General features: G+C 36.7%; 1 protein-coding gene across 1 annotated transcript; it reads left to right on the top strand.

Annotated features, from left to right (window-relative positions):
- The first annotated feature begins 4926 nt into the window (after positions 1-4926).
- On the top strand, positions 4927-15624 carry mmp19 (matrix metallopeptidase 19). The gene is made up of 9 exons (XM_082155086.1): positions 4927-5053; positions 5979-6070; positions 6252-6385; positions 7011-7220; positions 8528-8773; positions 8858-8989; positions 9125-9289; positions 13604-13731; positions 15242-15624. Exons 1-9 carry the CDS (start codon positions 4955-4957, stop codon positions 15473-15475), a joined length of 1440 nt encoding a protein of 479 aa, XP_082011212.1. The 5' UTR covers positions 4927-4954; the 3' UTR covers positions 15476-15624.
- The last annotated feature ends 7019 nt before the right edge of the window (positions 15625-22643 follow it).

Here is a 22643-nt window from a genome sequence, read left to right as displayed (position 1 = left end):
TTTTCAGATTTTGACAAAAAAAAGAAAAAAATTGTGAATCAACTTATACGGATGAATGTTCACCACAAGACTAGAATTGTGTACTAACAAAGTAAATAGGATCCATTTTTATTTTATGCCAATTCTCCAGTGATGCAAACGTAGGCATGTGATGACGTCGCTCTCAGATGAACTGGGTTTCCCTTTACATGCAAACCTAGGGAGTTTTTATGGTACCGCAGCATAAAACCTCAAGCCTGTCAGGCTGATCCAATTCTGTAAAACTGGACTATGCCATACCACGCTTTTGCCATGATTACATAAATTGTGGCTCAAGAAACCACACATCCGACATATGGAAGTAATTTACTGATGATATCCAGAAGATTTAGCTTGTTTAATTACTGTTTTGATTTCAACAGGTTTTGAGAATACGTGGTTCCTAATATGACAACTCCCAATCCAGGACCGAAAGTCTCTGATGGTTTTCATTGAAATGACTGCCTTAAAGCTCAAGTCAAACAAATGACTTGAGGGTTAATGGTCAGTCACTCTTTCCCTGAATGAAACTAAATAAATAAGTGGACGTAACCTTTTACATTGGCAGAGCACGAAGCTTTCCATGGTCAACACAGTCTTAACATGTGGACAGACTTCAACAAATTTCTCTTTGCTTTGGCGTTCAACAGCATTTGCTGAAATTTCCTGCCTTTTCAGCAGTGATGGGCAGTAATGTGTTACAGTAATAGTACTTTTTGCAGTAACAAGTAGTGTAACTAATTACTAACAAGATTTCAATAATAATATTACAGTCAGTTACCATCCATAAAATAGCACCATCGAGTGATTGTAATAATTTTACGATTGCAATCTAATGTGGATTTTGAGGATCCCTGATAGATGGGTTACACTGAACCCTCCAATAAGTTAACACAACTAACTAATTAACTAACTAACTAACTAAATAAATAAAAATGAGGTAACTGGCTGTTGATGAATTTAAGAATCATATGTTTTCAAAGTTTTAATATTTGGATTATATGCTACATGGACCTTTTGATTACAGTCTACTCGAATATTTTCAGTTAATGTGACTTAGAGTTTGTTCCCACCTTTCCCACGGCATTAAAGGCCCCCTGAAATCAAAATGATTATTTTTTAACTTTTAGTATGAATATGTTTAGCTGGTGTGCTCCAATACAATGACAAAATTTGCATTTAGGAGATATATGCATTCAAAACGTACAGTCCCACATTTCCGCTAAAATGGATCACAGATTTTTATGACATCACCGCGGACTTCAGCTTCTCATCACATCTTCTGTCCAATCAAATGCTCTCTAGAATCTAAAGCTCCGCCCCCTATGCTATAAATACCACCTGGCCAAAGCGACTGTTGACACATCATGGGTTGGAGATGTGTGTTCGGTTGCTCAAATGCTCGAGTTTTATTCCGTTTTCCAACTTAAGAATGAAATGGCTAGAATTTATTCACTTCGAGGAGAGGGAGGTATTTGTACTAGTTCACGGCTTTGTGATAAACTAAACGTTATTGGTTATTTGAAAGGGGGGAGGCATTCAATATATCCCGCCTTAGCTTCCTGTTTCAGTGGAAATTATGTCAACGCATTATACAAAGCTTCGCTTTCCAAGGCACTTCAAAAGATATTTGAAAAATAATTACACAGAGAAACTCAATATGTTTTTAGTGTCTTTTTTCTTCTTCAATTACACAACTCAAACACTTTAACTATTAAACTCAAAATCATGTGACTCGTGACTCAAAATCATTGAGGCAAGCTCACTCCAACAGCTTAAGTAATGTCTTCTATTGAACAGTAGGGGGCAGGGCTCAGTTCCCATCTTGCACTGTGGCAGAAATAAATCAAGTAGGGCTTTCTACACCCTGCGCTGGACATCAGACCCCGTCAGAAGCCACGCTTGTGTCCAACGCGTCAGCTTGTAGCTGCGTCTCATTCCGAAGGCTGCGTCCTCCGGAGGTCACATTTGTAGGCTGCATATACGTCATTGAGGAAGCTTAATTTCAGTAAACTGACCACTACATTCCAAAGTCATTAAGAAATTACAACAATTTATGCTTCACTAGGAATAACGGTCATTTTTAAGACTTCTTTTATGACGTATGCAGCCTAAATGCGACCTCCGGAGGACGAAGCCTTCGAAATTAGATGCAGCTTGCGACTCCCCATCCCCGTTCCACCCCAGAAACCTGATCTGCTGTATGTAAGTTTTCCGATTGAAAGGGTTTTAGGCGTAAGGGTAGGTTTTAAGTGGGTTTCAGTGTGGTCTGTCATAAAAAGACAAATATTAGAAGTAAATTAAAAAGAATTAGATGTGAGGGTTAAGTCTTCTCAATGCTTCTTCCTGTTTCAAAGTTAATGAGGAAGCATGATCACAACGAAGATGATCACTAGAAAACATGTGGCAGCTTAGACAACACAAGACAGATGACTGAACAAACTGAGGGCTATATGTACACAGTGCAAACAAAGAGCTAAATGAAATGCAGGTGAAACAAATCAGTAACCATGGAAACAAACTGACACACTAGGGTTGTGTCAGAAATAGCCCACTATACCCTTGAATAGGGCACTATTTGAGGGGACAGCCCTTTGTCGTCCTAGTGGACATTATTGAGCGCTCTCATTCAATCCCACAATACATCGCAATAACTAGTGTTAGTAGTGTACAACTAATGTACGCTCAACGGCTGGAGAATACCCATAAAGCATTGTGAGTCGCATGAATTCCCTCGTATGACCAGAAGATGGCGCACGGACCTGAATCATCCATCCATCCTTTTGTCAAACCTCACGTCCAATGTGGTTAAAGCGTAATATCATACAGGTACAAATTCCTTTGTAATTGATTATTAATTGTTTAATTTTATGACAGAGTTCTAGACCATCTTACTACTGGAGCTGCCAGTTTGAAGTTTTTAATAACTATTAAACAGCAAGCACAAACTATGCAAAAGTGGTAGCCCTTTCCAATGCTATCATTGCCCTAATTCACTCACTCACTTTCATTCACTCCTTCAAGGGAACTATATTAGTGGAACAATGTAGGGAATAGTGAATGAGTGTAGGGGGTCAATTTGGGACAAAGCCAGTGGGTCAATTAATAAGGACAAAGAACACAGGCAAGCAGAAACAGAACAGAACCAAACCAAAACAGAATATACACAGTACAGTATTATTGTTATTAAAGGTTAAAATGAACAACTGATTAGTATACAAATGCATAAGGGAATTTTTATGAAGTTATATATAGCCTAACTTTTCAGTGATGTAAGTTGTAAGCAGGGTTCGAAATTACTTGGGGGGTCCCCTAAAATTAAATTATTAAATTATTAAAAATTCTGAAGACTACCTTGCTACACTATATACTGTAGGCAAAATTATGGACCAATGTTAAAGGTGGGATAATGGTCTTGGGATGTTTTTCATGGTTTGGGCTAGGCCCAGTATTGTAGTGGTGTCTGGAGAAGTGGCTATAACCTAACAGGTAACGCTCTAACTCTGGAGCAACAAAGTTACAAGTTATTTTTCCTCTTTTTCTCTCCATGATGCAGGATTTTAAATTAAGAAAAATAATATTAGCTTCCTTCCTAGATAGCTTACCAAGCTCTTATGTATATACTCATTCATGCTCAAATCACATTCACTTTAATCAACTCACAGACTTGAATTAAGTCCTGGTTATCTTTCGTAATCACTGACTGGACAAGTAGGTTGTTATGCTAGCTTTGAATAACTAGTCTAGCTGCTGGGTCTGCTATGGAAGCTTGTTTCCGCCACAGAATAAAACATTTTAAAAGATAATTGCGACTTTTTAATCTCACAATTGCGAGTTTACATCTCGCAATTATGACTTTATTTCTCATAATTGCGAGATATAAAGTCAGAATTGCGTGAAATAGCCTAAAGTCGCAATTGCGTGAAAAAGTCAGAATTCAGATTTTTTTTCTTGCAATTGCGACTTTATATCACGCAATTCTGACTTTATAACACATAATTGCGAGTTTATATCTCGCAATTCTGACATCTTTTCTCAGAATTGTGTTTCTGAGATATATTTCTCGCAATTGCGACTTTATATCACGCAATTCTGAGAAAAAAAGTCAGAATTGTGAGATTAAAAAGTCACAATCAACTTTTTTATTTTTCACTCTGTGGTGGAAACAAGCTTCCATAGTGTGCTGTTAGCTGGCAGATCATTTGGCTTCATACACATTCAGCTAGTAAGAAACGTTGACAACTTTTGATATAGGAACTCGAACTCCTAATATTTTACTATAAGCAATTATGGAGATATAAAAATATAATCGAAGCACTACAGGATTTTCATTCAGGATTTCACTCTTTGTGAGGTTTCATTTTGCCGCGTTCAGCTACACTGCGTGATTGCTGCCTCGCGCTAGGAAATAAATGAATTACTGTTATAAATATAAAACGTCACTAAAGACCTATAATTTTCACAATCATTTTTAATGTTAAAATATATTTGTCGGGGACCCCCCAAAATTCAAAAATAAATTCTTATGGGGGGTCCCTAATGACTTATGGAGGGTCAGGGACCCCACCCCCCAGACCCCCCTCATTTCGAACCCTGGTTGTAAGTAATTGCATGATACATTTCCGTAAGTTGTTCTGTGTTTCAACAGGGTTGATTGTACCATGTAAACATTAGGCTAACATGTTGTCAGTAGCTCAAATTATGTTCATAATACCATAATACTGAATACCAACACTGTTGACCTTGGAATGTTGGTGTGTGTTGGTTAGTTGGAGCAGGAGAAAGTGCATCATCTCTTCTTCACTCGCTCTGCGCTCGATTTACAGTAAACCACAGGACGGTGAGGACGCCACTGCGCGCGCTTGACTCAACTCCATTCAGCTCCACACATTACTTCATCTTTCGACACCACTGGAGCTCTTTGCAGACTGGGATTATGGCTCACTGGTTGCAATATACAATATTTCTGACTGCTGTTCTACGTGTATGGTCATCTACTGAGACGAGCAGAAAACGAGAGTTCACTGAGGCACAGGTAACAAATACCTGATTTAAATGCATGTTTTTTTTTTAGGTTTTAGGTCCTTAGGTAACACATTTAAATATCGGAAAATAACATCCATATTGTTAACTCTTATTTAACACGAACAACAACAACTATGTCGTTACATTGATAAATACACAGGTCTAAATAAGGATTAAAGAAAGAAAGCATTTGCGTTGGATGAATGCTGTGTTATAAATGTACTTTTGAAATACTTTAAAGTATCGTTAAATAAGTAAAGAGTTCTACTAACAGCCATAAGACAACGCTAAAAAATAATACAGACTTTAAATAAATAAATAAAACCTGGAATCCTGAATGAATCTCAAAGATTACGGGAAGTTAATAGAATGTTGAGACAGTCGTAATATATTTTTGGCCAAACTCTTCTGAAGCATTTGGGTCAAGTTTCAGAATTTTATGAATTCTATCTATTAATACTATTAAAATGTAATTTATATAGTCCTACTCCTATGCCTTGATGAGCATGTCTTTATTTATTTTTTTATAGATTTTTTATTATTATTATTCTAGATTGTAGATTACTTATTGTAGATTGAAGCATCAACAACAACAAAAACTCTCAAACTATTCTTTTGGCTGAAATTGTAATTATTAATTAACTTTTGATTGTAATTAACTGTGCAAATTGCTTTTGAATGTATTTAAGTGTGGTTTTGTTGTGTCCATCACTTGTGTTAACTGCTATCACAAAAATATGATAATATTAGAAGTTTAGTTTGGAGAAAAATTCTAATTAAACAAAACGATTTGAAGCAGAACTTCTGACTTAAAATGATTAGCCACAGTCTGCTGGTTTTGACAATACATCTTTAATATTTTAACATTCATAACGTTCATTAATGATTAATGGGGTAGTTTTTTGTTAGACTGCATATATTTTCACATTTCATAGATATACCTGAGGCGGTTTGGATATCTAGATACTCCACTGAACCCGGAAGCTCAGAAAGATTCCAGTGAGTGGGATATGAAAGTGGCTGTTAGGTAAAATCAATGTTGTCATTATATATAAAAAATTATATTTTTATTTAATTTTTTAAAATATGCATGCTCAAATGCTTGATTTTACTACAGTTTACTACTGACTTCATCCTAATTTTATAAAAATTCTTGTGGAGCACACTCACTTTGTAATCTCTGTTGTGTCGTGTCATCTTTGTGAAAGTCTCTTTCAGAGGGTGTCAGGGCTGACCGTCACTGGAAGTCTCGACAGTGCTACTCTTCTTAAAATGAGGCAGCCGCGCTGTGGTGTTGAGGACCCCTTCAACCAAAAGTCTTTCAAATACAGGCGATTTGGTGGTGGGTGCCTATACTTCAAGATTGTTTAATTATACAGTCAACCTCCTTTATTACTAAATAAGTAACATTTTCTATGAACCCTTTCTATTCATAAGAAAGGGTCATCTTAATGCATTGCGATGCATGCACAATACCTTATAATATGTTGTATCATCTTGTATCATGAAACATTTCACATTATTATTATACTTGCCTATTTGTGTTTATAACTTTAAAGAGTACGATGATTCATAACACATGACTTACACGTTATACTCACCAGATTGTACAGTTGTAAGAATGAGTTGTGCTGTTCCAGTGACAGTCCTGAAAGCCAGCGTCAACACCTTAAATCTAATTCTGGATGCAAATGTGGGCCAGTTAACAACTTATTAGACTTAATTTAGGCTTTTATTCACATTACATTGATCAGCGAACATGAACCAGCTCAACCAAACAAACCTCATTGGTTATGGCTGAAGCTCAAACGTGAAAAACAATAATAAACAATTTAATATGGTCATTTACAATTGATGCAGTAAAGGATAGAATTGAATGGTATAAGCATAACCAAAGTAATCAACTTTGCCCATTACATGGAGAAAACAGCTGTTTGAGTTTTTGGTTTGTCTTTCTTATTTCGTAGGATTTTGGCAAAAGAAAGACTTGACATATCGGATTTACAGCCACACACCAGATATGGGGAAAAGTGCCACACAGACAGCCATACGCTCAGCCTTTAACTACTGGAGTGAGGTCACCCCACTCAGCTTTAAAGAGGTCAACTCTGGGCTTGCTGATATTAGAATCTCATTTCACAAGAGAGATGGCTGTCCTTCACCTTTTGATGGTCCTGGTAAGTAAATCTCACAAAATGAATCGTATTATTAATATAATATTAAAAATGATATAATACAAAACATAATGGAACATGATACAATTAAATTGTGTTTTATATATTTTACTCCTGTCATGGCGTTTTACAATTCAATAAGATCTAATGTTAGACACCATCTGGTCACGAAGAAAAAATTCTATATAGAATCTTAAAGGCTTCTGTCAGGAGCTTCATATACAGAAGCTTTTAAACCCATCATAAGGGTCATTTTACGGATTTAGCTTTAAAAAAATCCTTAGATACAATCTTATTCAATATTAGTTAATAGTAGCTGAAGTGTTAATGTAGAACTCATTTGTCCTGCATTTAGCCTTCCTGACCTGTAGCTCAAACAGTAGAGCGTTGGCGCTTACAACGTCAAGGTCATGGGTTCGATTCCCAGGGAAAGCAAGAACTGGGGTCGGTTTCACGAAGCTATTTTAGACCGGTCTATAGTGTTAGACAAGTCTAAAATTTGCTCATAGACTAGTATAACACAAGTTAGACTGTTTCACAAAAGTTTCACTTAATTTAGACCAAAATAATTAGACACCTTACCCCCAGGTTAACTTAGGTCTAAGACTCTATGTTACCTTGGCAACCACCAGCAGAACATAGGCGACTGTCCACCATATATGTTCATCACCATTTCAGCGGTGTCTTTAAGTTTCTCTGGGGTCCTCCTCCCGTTTTTGGATATTTCCTCTTAAATATTTCTTTTTTGGCATCTTGTACCATGTTTTTGTATCTTTTCTGTATATCTTTAACGCTCCGCTCAACGGTCGGATTAACGCTGTTAACTGTCGTAGCAATCTTTTTCCAAATTAAACATTTCTTCTTGTTACTACATTCTCCGCTAAATTTCCCAAGTAAAATGTCCTTGTAACTGTTATACTCCTCCGACAAACACATATCTTCCGCTGGGGTAAACTGCACTGAGCGGCTGAATGCGCTTACTCGATCCGCCATGTTTTTTGTTTTGAAAAGTGTCTTATTTTACCCAGAATGCATTGCAGTGTTGTCCTACTTAAGATAGTCAGAGTCTTAAGTGCTTTGTGCAACGGTCTGATTTAGATGTCTATATGAAGTCTGACTATCTACTATAGCTAAGCCATAGTCAAAGTCTATCTTTGTGAAACCAGCCCCTGATAAGAATGTAAAAAATGTATACCTTGAAATGCAATGTAAGTCGCTTTGGATAAAAGCATCTGCCAAATGCATACAAATGTATTAAAAAAAAATGACGGACCATTATTCTAAAGTGTTACGTAATAATCTTTTGTTAGGCCATGTTCTTGCCCATGCTGAAGCCCCTCCATCAGGAATAGTTCACTTTGATGAAGATGAATTCTGGACTGAAGGGAAGTATTATGGTTCCAATCTGCGCATTGTTGCGGCTCATGAGATCGGCCATGCTCTTGGCTTGGGTCATTCTCAGTACAGTGGTGCTCTTATGGCAGCGCACTACACTGGTTACCAAGCTAATTTTAGACTGCACATTGATGATATCAGAGGAATCCAAGCCATATATGGTGAGATAATCAAGTGAATTCTTAAATAAATGAATGTTTGCCTTTGGATATAATGGTCTTTGCTAATTACTTTCATGAATTCAGGTAAAAAGATCTCCAGTACAACTACTGCTGATGATGATATCTATGACAAAACATATCCCACTACCATGGCCCCTTTCCCCAGGAGGGATGTGCCAGATCCATGCAATGCTAAACTTGATGCTGTAATGCTGGGTGAGAAAACTGTGCTGTATAACAGTACACATGACCTCAGTTCATTCAAGGTTATCAAATAATGCAGTAGATCTGCTTGTTCAAAAACTAATTATTTAATGAAATATGTTATAAAACCGTAATTATTTGTCTTAGGTCCCTGGCGCAAGACGTATGCGTTTAGTGGGGATTATGTGTGGACGGTAACAGATATGGGCCATAACTCTCCAGTCAAAATAAGTCTGCTATGGAAGGGGCTGCCAGGGAACCTGGATGCAGCTGTATATTCCCCAAGAACCAACAAGACATACTTCTTTAAAGGTAAATCATTCTACATTAAAGTGGTGTTTTAAATGCTTTTTAAAATGTTTTATTGAAAATTGTTGGAATTGTAATGGAGCCATTATTATGAATCATAAATACAGGAGGAGCTTTTTACTCACAAAAGTCCACGGTCCAATGGGAGAAATGGGAATTCCCAATATGGCAGCTGTAGTCCCACCTTACAATTAAAACTTGTTAACTTGATTTTATTTATATACAGTAGTGCTTTATAGTAACCAAAGGCAACAATGGGAAGGAACCAAAACTCTATCAGGCGATACACTGGAAAAGAAAAATTGGTATAGAAGCAATTTCCCCTCAGAAATTGCTAGTAAATTTTGCAAACAATTACAAAGAAATGGCAAGTGATACATTGTATTAAACATGAAATTTTGAAGTGCAAAAACTAAAATAGTATTTTATTGTAAAATGTACTCCAATAATTTTTGTTTTGTAACTTTTGGCCCTCTAGAGGTTAAAAAACAAAACTGCATGCATTTTGCTGGTGAACATTGTTTTGGTTTTTCTGGTTTGTGCTTTGGCTCTACGTGACTGCGGAGGAATATTTGTATCCTACTGTTCATAAAACATTAACTAGTAAGCTTAAGAAATATAATTTTACCCATTAATAGACACAGTTCTCTCCATCACCTAAAGCGAAGCCAATGTTGATTCTTGTTTTATTACAAGCACTGTCGCGCTCTCTTTTTGCCAGCCGACTCTCTCCTCTTGTCACGGCTAGTCCGATGAAGACGACAAGGTTTATTAAAGAACTCAAATGCAGGTAATTCATAGAAAGAGCAAACAACACAAAACAGTGTGCTATGCACAAACAATACCAGACAATGAGGGAACGGAAGTAAGGAACTTAAATGGTGATAAACATAATGGCAAACAGCTGTGATGATTAATGAGTGTCCGTGGAAAGAAACTGATTGTTGGCGGGAAACTAGAACAAAGAAAACAGGTGACTGAAGAGAACCAAACTAAAAGTCCATGAAAATTAAACTAACAGAACATAATTGTGACACCTTTCTGCGTTTTTTTTTTTTTTTTTTTTTTCAATGGGTGATTCCTCTGAGGTTGGAGATTTAGCGGCTCCATGTCAACCCTTTTTGCTCGTTGTGACAACTAACCTCTGCCACTTCCACACCAGACACGCATCAAAGTAGCCGGAGCAACTTTTCTCTATTTATGGATATGACGAGACACACACGGATGAGTGACGCAAGTACGCAATTTTCCTCGAAAACCATCCTGCTACATTTATAACAGGCTTACCATAGTGAATTAGGGTAAGACAAAAACATGTTTTGGAAAAAGGATTGATGATGTATTGACTGATTTTTCATTTTGAACAAAAAAAAAACTTTATGAACTTCAAAAAGTTATTTTTTACGGAGTAGTAGTGGAGAAAAATAACAACCTTGGGAGAAACCTAGCTCAATGGAGGTCAGGAGGTTGACTATCATAATGTTGTAGTTGATTTCAAGCTATGGTATAATTAAAATGGATGGTATTTAGCTTTAAATGATAAATACTATTGATAATGTAGTATGTAGTTTGACCAGTTTGTTGGGGTTTGTGATGAAGTTGAAGAGGACTGTGTTGTGGTCAGAGCTGGTCATAAATAAAACATCTGTCCTGGGTACAGACTGGATCAGACTGATTCTGGTAACCTGGGGATGAGACAGTGAAACAGACCGGCAGTGTAAGCATAGACTCCACTTTTATTATTCTGCTGCTCTAAAGCAGTGCAATAATTTGCACAATAATCCAGGATTTGTGTAAGGGGATTAAGGGAATGAGTTATGTGTATGCTTGGTTAAAAAGTTGGGTCTTTAGAGTTAAACTAACAGAAATGTCTGCTCCCCAAACACTGCTAGCAAGGCTATTTTAGAAATACTAAAAGTATCTACAGTATCTGTTTGTGTGTGCTCTTTGTTTTTGTGTTCTGTTTCTGTTGTGTCTAAGGATTAGTATTTTGATGTATCATAGATTCGTAGTTTACATTTTGTTTACATTGTTTCCGTTTTCTTATCCTGTGTTTTGTTCTTGGCTGTATCCAACATCGCATACTTCCCTACTATATACTTGGCAAAAAAAAAGGATGTGACAAATGAAGTATGTCTGAATTCACAGTACTAATAAAAGAGTGCATTCTGAAGTGTGCATAAGATGGACACTTTACTATCCCATGAGGCCATATTACATGATAATGACAACATGGTGAATATAGTACGTCCAGGTTACATTCATACTACTCACATTCATACTATATAGTACATATTTGTTTAGCGGTCGTGAAGTAATAACTTATGTGATTTCGGATGCAGCCATTGTTTCTGATTATGTTCACCTGCGTCTTGTTTAGTTGCTCGTTATCTCTTGTATATATAGTCCTGTGTTTCAGTTCATCTTTCTCAGTTTGCTAGATGTTGCGTTCTTCAGTATTTGATAGTGTTGTAGCCGAGAAACATTTTGAATCCATCAAAACCCAGATTATATTCTATGGTTTCGCGTTTGGAGGTTTTTGGTACAATAATTAAATTCAGCAAGTCCGGCCGCGGCGGGACCCCTTCCTTTTCCCTCCTGTCTGTAGACTAGGAGGGCTTCCGAGGCTAAGGGTCCAACACAATCTTGGGTTGGGGGCCCTGACGATCCGGGAACAGGGAGCGCTTAGCAGGATGTGGGCGCACTGCAGAGGGGGCCCTGCATGCCGCGCTGTCGGCGCGTGACATTTGAAACAACGTCACGTAGGAAATTTGCTCTTTAAAGTGCTGCTGCAGCAAGCACTTGAGATAGCTCGTAAAAGGATATGCGCTCGCTGGGCAGCCGCAGGAAAACGGTGAATCAGAAGATCGGCGCCGAGTTGCTGTAAGCAGGAAGGCCGCCGTCCACTGCACTGCAAAGAAAGAGTGCAGTGCTGGGGCTCGTCGACGGCGAAGGCTTCTAGGAGAAGTCAGCGAAGACATGTCGATCGCTGAAGGAGATTAAATCTGATTCCTATGGCGTGGGCGCGCCCCATTGTGCCGCGCACGACGCGGGAAGCGTCCTGATAGGATTGCGCTTCCTCATCGCTTCGCCATAGGTTCCCGCAGCCCAGCCAATCAGCATGCGAGACAGCTCTGCATTGTGATGGCTGTGCAGCAGCACTGTGTTTTAAATTAAAGGCTTCAATATTCTTGAGAAAAGGAGTTTTCCCACTGCATACAGCTACGCAATACGAAGTGAACGTTCTGAAAAGGGAACTGTAGTTTGGTATTCCTCCACCTGTGCTCCATGTTCTTGGTTGCCCTCTTGAGAGTGTGCTAGTTATATCATGATGCCTCTTTAGCCATAGAGGAGACACAGAAACCAGGTTGCTAGAGAGGACAGAAACCATGCTTACTGTTGCAGTGTCAAGTTGGTATGCTGTAGAGTTAAGACAGATTTGTAAGATTATTAATAAAGTGGTCAAAGGAATAGTTCTACCAGATTGGTAATATGGTGTGTATCTTCACAAATGAACAAGTTTAATGAATTGTAAAGCCTAAAAACAATCGCCAGAATTAAAAGCAAAAACAACAACAACAACAATAAAATCCTGCCAGAAGTAAAAGGCTGCACCACGGTCACATGACTTTAATGTCACCATCACTAAGCTTCCCACAACCCACTCTCTCTTTATTCTAACATCTACAAGTCAGAAAGTTTGAGTTGGAATAATTGGCAAGAGCACGATGATAAACACTATGAGGCTTTGAAAGCGAGTAGTGAGTAGATGAGTTTATCTGTTCGTCAATCTCTGTAGTCCCGTTTAAAAACGTTTTGTCTTATGTGTTAACAAAAGCATTTTTCAAAACAGGTAAAAGCTTAAATAATCACGAGTGGGGTTTTACTGATGTGTTTTACGTCACAGGTTGAAACATGAAAATGTCTTGCCATTTACCAACCTTTCCTTCTTACAGTTAAAGAAGTCTTTAAGTAATGTAACGGATGGCTCATGGGCAAATCAAGTGCAATAAAATAAATAAAAACAAGTTTGGTGTGAGCGAAATCCATGGAGAAAAAAAAAAAACTGGATTGTGAATTGTTCATGAACGCATCACAAAATTTTTTGGGGGGGGGAAGTGGAGGGTCAAGTAATTGGTCAAATGATTTGTGTGGTAAACCCAGTAACATTAGGCCACAAGTGCTGTTGATTGATCTTAAATTGTACCAAACTCTGAATATTCCTTAAAAAACATCTGATGCACAACTGCAGCTTTCATACACAAATGTTCATTGGATAATTTATGTCAGTACTTAACTGAAGCTTCTCTTTCTCAGGTGAAAAAGTCTGGAGGTTCACAAATTACCGCCTTGACTATCGATACCCCAAACCACTAAAAAGAATCCCTGCCAACATCAACGCTGCATTGTACTATGAGAAGAACAAGAAAATTTTCTTCTTTAAGGTATAGTGAGATTTTAACATTATTATACACAACCTATGCTTAACAGAAAATAAATCATGATGAATTCATAAGTCCTCAAAAAGCTCTATCTATATAAACAAACTCTTTTTGTTGATAGATGTTTTCTGTTTAGCTCAGCTCCATTCATGAGGACACCATTTTGTCTTGTCTTATTTACACACCTGATTCAAATCATCACCTTGCATGAACTGAACTTATGCTGTGTCTCAAATCATTTACTCCTTCACCAATGTTTCTTAGCGAATGGGGGTTATGTGCAACAAACTTCCGTATTCTGTAAAACAGGTTGCTTGCATCGCTTCCGGTTCAGGTCTTTTAAATGTGCTTCATTAAAGCTGCAGTCCGTAACTTTTTTGGGTTCAAAAAGGCTATTAGGCTATATTGTGTGTGAGGATGTTGGTGGTGGAGATTTATAGCCTTTTCTCACTGCACTTGATATAAATTTATCAAATTGATGGCGGATCCAGAAAGGTTCAAAACGACAATCACCAGTGACAACTGGAGATTCACCCTGCATTTTCTTTTGTAAAATGCAAAAGACTTCGGAGTGGCTACAGAAAAAAAGAGACTGCATATACAGTGTATAGCTAGTATTATCAAAGACTTTATAATTGGGCCCTGTCCCAAATGGCACACTTCATGTGCACTTGCGTTTTGTGGATGGCCGCTGCATGCACGTGTCTGTTAAAAGGATAGTACACCCAAAAAATTTATTTACCCCATGATTTACTCACCCTCAAGCCATCCTAGGTGTAAATGACATTCTTCTTTCAGACGAACACAATCAGAGTTATATAAGACAATGTCCTGGCTCTTCCAAGCTTTATAATGGCAGTGAATGGTTGTATATGTTTTGAAGTCCATCAAAGTGCATCCATCCATGATAAAAGAAAATCCACACTGCTCTGGCGGGTTAATAAAGGCCTTCTGAAGTGAAGTAATGTGTTTGTATAGGAAAAATCGTCTGCCGGAAGCTAGTTATTTTAGTATGGATATGGATATGGATATATGGATATTTTTCTTACACAAACACATCGCTTCACTTCAGAAGGCCTTTATTAACCCGCCAGAGCAGTGTGGATTTTCTTTTATCATGGATGGATGCACTTTGATGGACTTCAAAACATATACAACCATTCACTGCCATTATAAAGCTTGGAAGAGCCAGGACATTTTTTAACTCGGCTGAAAGAAGAAAGTCATATACACCTATGATGACTTGAGGGTGAGTAAATCATGGGGTCATTTTTCTATTTTTGGGGGAACTATCCCTTTAAGTCCAAGTAGGGTGTCCCATTTGTCATTTTAGGTTTCACATTGCAGTCGATACGCGCTCTATATATTATATTATATAATATTATACAGTATTATATTTTATTATATATGTATTTATTCGTAAAGTTTTGAATTCTAAAACTTACAGTATGTGTCATAGTACAATGATTTCTTATACTGTATGTCAACATTTTATTTCCCAAATTTTTTTCAGGGCTCAGGCTATTGGCAGTGGGATGAGATGGTTTATAATGACCTCAGCATTTATCCCAAACCCATTTCCCGTCTGTTTACTGGCATCCCATCAAATCCCGATGCAGCTTTCACATGGACCAATGGGAAGATGTATTTCTTCAAGGACGACAGGTACTGGCGCGTGAATGAACAACTCTCTGCTGATTCTGGATATCCACTCAGCAAGCGTGTTCGCTGGATGAGATGCAGCTAATCTGCCCCGTCGTGTGCCTTTAAACTCACTGAACGTTCAAAGCTAAAGTGTTAATGACATTTTGTTATTTATTATCAAAAAAAGTTAGATAGTGTAGCTTTGACTGTCATTTCTGTCTGATGCTTTCATTTCTTTGATGAAGACACAAGATACTGAATACTGGTCAGCATGAAGTCTGTTAAAGCTACAGTTACATTGAGAATACACTAAGAGTTGAATTCATTTAAGCATCTACATTATGCATCATGCACATTATATTGTATAGGTACTGTATGTTTAAAAGAAGGCCTAAATGATTTCATTTCAAACATACATGCGTTTAAAAGACATCTAATAGCCATCCACACACAGCCCGGACGTCTAGGCTAAAACAAGGCAAAATCAGTGAAAATGTAATAGAAGGCTAAACATAGCCCAAGAACTGACTAGTCATCTAGACCATGAACATGTCAAACAAATTAGATCAAACACCTTGTAATCACTGTTGACTTTGCTTACATGATGGAATATCAAACATCTCGCAAGTTATTTTGGCAAAAAAATGCTTTTTTATTTAGTACAGTCCTGAATAAGATATTTTATATAAAAGATTTTTAAATTTGTGAAAATTACCCTGTTCAAAAGTTTGCATATGCTTGATTCTTAATACTGTGTCGTTACCTGGATGATCCATGACTTTTTTTGTTTTATGATGGATGTTCTTGAGTCCCTTGTTTGTCCTGAACAGTTAAACTGTCCAATGTTCTTAAAAAAAAAAAGAAAATTCCTTAAGGTCCCACAAATTACTTGGTTTTCCAGCATCTTTTGCATATTTGAACTCTTTCCAGCAGTGACTGTATGATTTTGAGATCTATCTTTTCACACTGAGGACAATTGAGGGACTCAAAAACACAACTATTAAAAAAGGGTTCAAACAATAAGAGGCATTTAGAGATGGGGGGTGAAAACTTTTGAAGAGGATGATCAGGGTAAATTGTACGTGTTTTGTCTTCTGGGAAATGTTTTTTGTTCATGTATTCAATTTAGTTGCTTGGAAATATGTTCTGTTTTCTTTGTATAGTTGTAGTTTAATTTAGTTATTTAATACACCACACACAGCAATTCGTTATTGTTGCGAGTTCCTTGAATAGATATGTTTATATTGCAACTCCCCATTTTAACACAACAAAAATCCAATATATTGTGTAAAAAGATTTGATTGTATTGTCAAAGCAGCAGCACAAGGGACAATTTGTACAGTTTGATTTGTTACATGTCTGCTGAAATAACTAAATTAATCAAATACAATCAACAAGCAAATCAACTTGGATGGATAGTTCCTCAACAGGCCTTTATTACTCACGATTTGTTGGGATTAATTCTCATCTTCTTTGCCATTCAATTACAAAAAGTGACCCTTTGGTTTCCTAGTCCGTAAACTTTCGAAGGGGAAATTAAAGATTTGCTATTGGCTTTGATTTTGGGTACTTTTTAAAATATCTTTGAAATAATTTAATAAAACAGAACAATCCCATGCATGCATTTCCACATGTCACTTGTACAGAATATAATATGTGATTATTAGGGATAAACTACACTAAATCATTTTGTATGCAGAAAAGATTGCATCTTTGTATACATTGTATATTATATTTACTATACTAAGATGCTTTATAAAAAAAAAAAGCCAATAATAATTTATATCTTGAGTTTATATCTCACAATTCTGACTTTTTCCCTCACAATTTTGAGTTTATATCTCGCAATTCTGACTTTTTCTCATAATTTTGAGTTTATATCTCAGAATTCTGACTTTTTCCCTCTCAATTTTGAGTTTATATCTCACAATTCTGACTTTTTTCTCATAATTATAAGTTTATATCTCACAATTCTGACTTTTTCCCTAACAATTCCAAGTTTATATCTCACAATTTTAATTTTATATCTCACAATTCTGACGTTTTCCCTCACAATTTTGAATTTATATTTCGCAATTCTGACTTTTTTCTCCAAATTTTGAGTTTATCTCGCAATTCTGACTTTTTTCTCACAATTCCAAGTTTATATCTCACAATTCTGACGTTTTCCCTCACAATTTTGAATTTATATCTCACAATTCTGACTTTTTCTCACAATTATAAGTTTATATCTCACAATTTGGAGTTTATATCTCACAATTCTGACTTTTTCCCTCACAATTTTGAGTTTATATCTCGCAATTCTGACTTTTTTCTCACAATTCCAAGTTTATGTCTCACAATTTAGACTTTTTATCTCACAATTAATATTTTTTTCTCTCACAATTCTGACTTTTTCCCTCACAATTTTGAGTTTATATCTCACAATTCTAACTTTATCTGTTGCAATTACAAATTTATAACTTGCAATTGTGAGAAAAAAGTCTGATTTATAAGATAAAAGTCACACTTAACTTTTTTTCTATATTATTCGGTGGCAGAAACAAGCCTCCTACTGCTTAGATAACATATTTCAATTGTATATTATTGGTCCTGTACTTGCACACCTTCTACACAAGTGTCCTGAAGCAAACCACAGCTTAGACAAATATGTCAGTGCTTCTCTTTCCCCTTTGCTTCCTATGATAGCCCTGTGTTTGTGAAACGCTGACCATAAAGTGTTGATTGACTCTTTGTGTGTTTTATGAAAATTACACCTGCAAATGATGATCCATTATCTATGACATGCATTTGAAACTCGGTCCTTTCTCTAATGACTTCACATGAATGTTTATGTTGTTCAAACACAGTGTGTGGGCTGTTTCTTCACACCGAGCTGTCAGTGTCTGAAGCAGACTGAGTGCTCATGGGAGAAAAAGAGAAAACTTCACAAACCTGTTCGATCAATCTGAACTCCTCACACATCAGCTACTGAAATATGCTCAAGTTTTGAGTGCAAGATGATGTATAACAAGATGCCACCAACATCCATTACAAATGGTTGTAATTTATCACTAGGTTGTCTTCATCTTTTCAAACACAACCACTGTATAGTTAGCCTATAAATATCCCACAATTCTAACTTTATTTCTCACAATCCCACAATTCTAACTTTATTTCTCACAATCCCACAATTCTAACTTTATTTCTCACAATCCCACAATTCTAACTTTATTTCTCACAATTCCAAGTTTATATCTCACAATTCTGACTTTATTTCTCACAATCCCACAATTCTAACTTTATATCTCACAATTCTGACTTTATTTCTCACAATCCCACAATTCTAACTTTATTTCTCACAATTCCAAGTTTATATCTCACAATTCTGACTTTATTTCTCACAATCCCACAATTCTAACTTTATTTCTCACAATTCTAACTTTATTTCTCACAATTCTAACTTTATTTCTCACAATTCCAAGTTTATATCTCACAATTCTGACTTTTTATCTCACAATTTTGGGTTTATATCTCACAATTTTGACTTTAATTTTTGGTTGTAAATGGTTGTAAACTATCGTACTAGAAGAGATAAATATATAAAGGTGAACCAGGAAATCAATTAAGAATTAGATCATTTTACCAAGATGAAAGTCATGAGCTCTCCATGAAGAAGAGTATAAAGACACGTGTCTCAAAAGCTTCTTATTATTGAAATCTGTAACTTAATGCATATAGGCTATAGCACCTATAAACTATATGCTATAACTGCTATAATAGTGTGGCCAGATTTACAGATTTGAACAGCTTGTGGCAGTGCAAACCCTCTCTCTGGATTTATTAAAGACACACAGCCATGACTATTTTTGCGGCTGACCTTATTGCATTTGTAGGAGTTTTCCTTTCAGACGCAAAATTTACGGGAGGAGAGTGTTTAAATGAATCATGCAAGGTGATTTACTAAGGTTTGTGGTTTTCAATTCGCTGGTATTATGATTATTTTTGACAAGCTTTCGAAGTCCTACACTTCCTTATAAAAAAGAAGTTTATTCAAGTGTGCTATTAGTATACTTCATTTAAACTAAAAATAAGAAAGTTTACTTTGTCTACTTTATATGCACTTCTCAGAAATATAGGCTACTTTATGTAGGCTACTTCTCAGAAATATATTAAAATTGCACTTAAGTATGCTTGACTTGTACTGACAGAAAAGCAGAAGTGTATTTAAGTATTGTAAGTACTATACTCAGCTTGTAGTTGTGTTTACTCTTTTGATTGAGTGAAAAAGTGGGCAAATTAATGCTGCGTTCCAGTCCAAAATTGTCATGCCCTTCACTCGCTAACTTCCCTCCGTCTCGTTCACTCGATGTACGTCATTGCTTACGTTGCACGAGTGCCCACTACTGGCAATGGGCTGAACTGGAATGTCCTAAGCCCTTGATCACTTGGAATCAGCTGTGGAGTTGATATATTTATTTATTTTTCCCTTTAAGAATTTGTTTAATGCAGCATCCAAATGTATATAGGTGTGTTTGGGTTGTTTTAAATAAAAAAAAATTTGAATTAATATATCATAGAGTTGTCTGTTGTGGTGGTGATTAGACGAGATCTGTGGGGACGTCACAATCGTACTGCATTGTGGGACATATAGGTGTCTGAAGTGTACATATGAAGTAGACTCGCTCCCTCAGTCAAAATCGAGGGAACGAGGGTCTGTCCATATAAACTTCCCTCCTCCACTTCACGAAGTGGAACACACTTCAAAATGGCCGAGGGGAAGTGCTTAGGGAAGTGTGTGTCTAAAAGTGGACTGGAACGCAGCCTTAGTCCCAAGCAATATTGAAGTAGTACACTTACAAGTCCAGTACATTGATATTAATATGCTTACTACATAAAGTATACTTCAAATATACTTGCTTAAGTATACTTCATTAAATGAACTTGAAGTATACTTGTTTTTCGTAAGGGCTCTTAAAAACGAAGGTTCTTATTTGGCGTTGATGGTTCCATTAAGAAACTCTGACATCCATTAAAACTTTGCATTGCACAAATGTTTCTTTAATAGACGGTTCTTTAGATATTCTTCAATCGAAGAAAAAATATATATTTTAAGAACTGATCACTGGAAATGGTTCTTCTATGTCATCGCTGTGAAAACCCCTTTGGAGCCTTTATTTTAATGGTTCATCTGGGATTCCCCAAACCTGACCAGTCTACCTGGTTCCTGTTTGTTCGGGATCATGAAATCATTTATTCCAGGTGTATTTGTTTTCTTTCCACATTGTTCCTTTCAGTCATTCAGTAGCTGACAATGCTAAATGTTTCAAATCAGCCTTGTTGCTGAATTAAAGATGGTACAGAAAAATTGCATTTAAATCCTCTTACATTATGGAACAGACACAGAATCCATAATGTTTGTAATAGAATTTCTCAAGTGTATTTTCAGCATGTGTGATGAAGATATGACACGACCATGAGGTTTTGTGCCGGAGCCTAGAACAGAGTTTGCTGCCAATGCAGTAAATGTTCTCACTGTACCAAATGACTGAATCTGTACTGTAGTTGACCTATTTACAGATTATTGACATAACTGTACAGTTGTAAAATTGAGAGAATTAAGAACCAAAACGGGGAAAAATGAGTTTCAATGATTTCAACTATAGACAAACATCGTTCAGATGTTAGTGAAGGGCACATGGAGTTTTAGACGGCATTTTTCAATATTCTGTGTCAAAACTTTGGTGTCCATGCAAAACTGCTCTTGTTTAACCAGTGCTAAAAGTGCAACATCTCTGAGAGCAGCTTACATTAAACAAGAGCCACAGTGTTTGATTTCATTCCATCATGCTTTCATGATGCAGTCACTGTCACACAACTGGCTTCACGAAGAACTGTAAAGAACCATATATAAATACGTATATAAATGACTATGTGTTATCATCATCATAACAAGAAATGCTATTTTTAAATCAGTGGTTCTCAACCAATACTTTTCCATGTTTAAAGGGGACCTATTATGCAAAATTCACGTTTACATGATGTTTAAACATAAATGTGTGTCGGCAGTGTGTGTACATAACCACTCTATAATGGTAAAAATCCACCCACTCCTCTTTTTTTAAGCCCCATAAATCATAAGCAGAGTCTCAGAACAAGCCGTTTGCAGATTCTAGAATATGTGAGTCACAAATGCTTAAGCCCCGCCCACAACTGCTGACGGACTCGGCTCATTAGCATAGACCCGCCCACAGTGAGCTGTACACAGTCCGCCATGTTTATCTCATTGCCATTTAACAACATCATTCAAGTAAGAAATGTATTCTTGTTATTGATTTTGTGTTTTTATTTTGTTTGATTCATATTAACAGCATATTTGGCAGTAGATACTGTATATTATGCTGCTTTCACTTTAATACACAGATCTAATATAACGTTACACATGTGATTTCTTTCTCTGCTGTTTACATTCACAGACATAACCGACTGTGTTTATGTGAACTTTGTGTGTATTTGACAGTTTAAGCACAATAAGACTCGAAAGAGAACTTAGTTTAATACTCACGGGACGCGCCGTCTGACATCCAGCTTTCTGTGCGTGTGCGCGCTCTCAGAAAACCATATATCAGAAGTTGAACAACTTTCATCACACTCAAATGTATCTAATATGATAAAACAGCGCTGTTACCCCACATACACATGACCGGAAGAAGCAGAAGCGGCGTCTGTGGGATAATAAAAGCTCCACTGTTCTCGCGCTTGTGTCTCATTAGCAATCGCTCCAGCGGCCTCGTTCCGCTCCGACGGCTTTCGTAACGTTAATAAATCTTTAATACATTACCGGTCATCCATGGATATGATTTCTGCCCGAGTCCATCGTATTCTCCACCGATTGCAGAGGTGAAGACAGCGAGTCCCATGACTCCGCCAAAACAAGGCGTCATCAAACTAAACTACGCCTTTGTTTTGAATAAACGACCTCTAGTGGCGAAAAATTACATAGTGTGCCTTTATTTATACAATTATATAATAATAATTATAATTATACATTGAGACAATAACATCCATTTGCTAAAACAGCATGAAAATATTGATTAAAAGAAACATCCAGATGAAGAGTGTACTCACAATCACTCGCCGACAAAATGCGATCCTGTCTGCACTCACAAATACTCACTGAACGTTCATAATGGCCTAAAGAAACATCTAACTTAAACCTGAAGATACTTTACAAACATTAAAAAACGAATATTGCATGAATTCATTGTTGTTGTTTTTTACCGCTCCGTTAT

This window comes from Leuciscus leuciscus (genome assembly GCF_965113295.1).
Source record: "Leuciscus leuciscus genome assembly, chromosome: 23".
NCBI lineage: Eukaryota > Metazoa > Chordata > Actinopteri > Cypriniformes > Leuciscidae > Leuciscus > Leuciscus leuciscus.
Note: the sequence above shows the minus strand (reverse complement) of the source record. Positions and strands in the feature narration are given on the sequence as shown.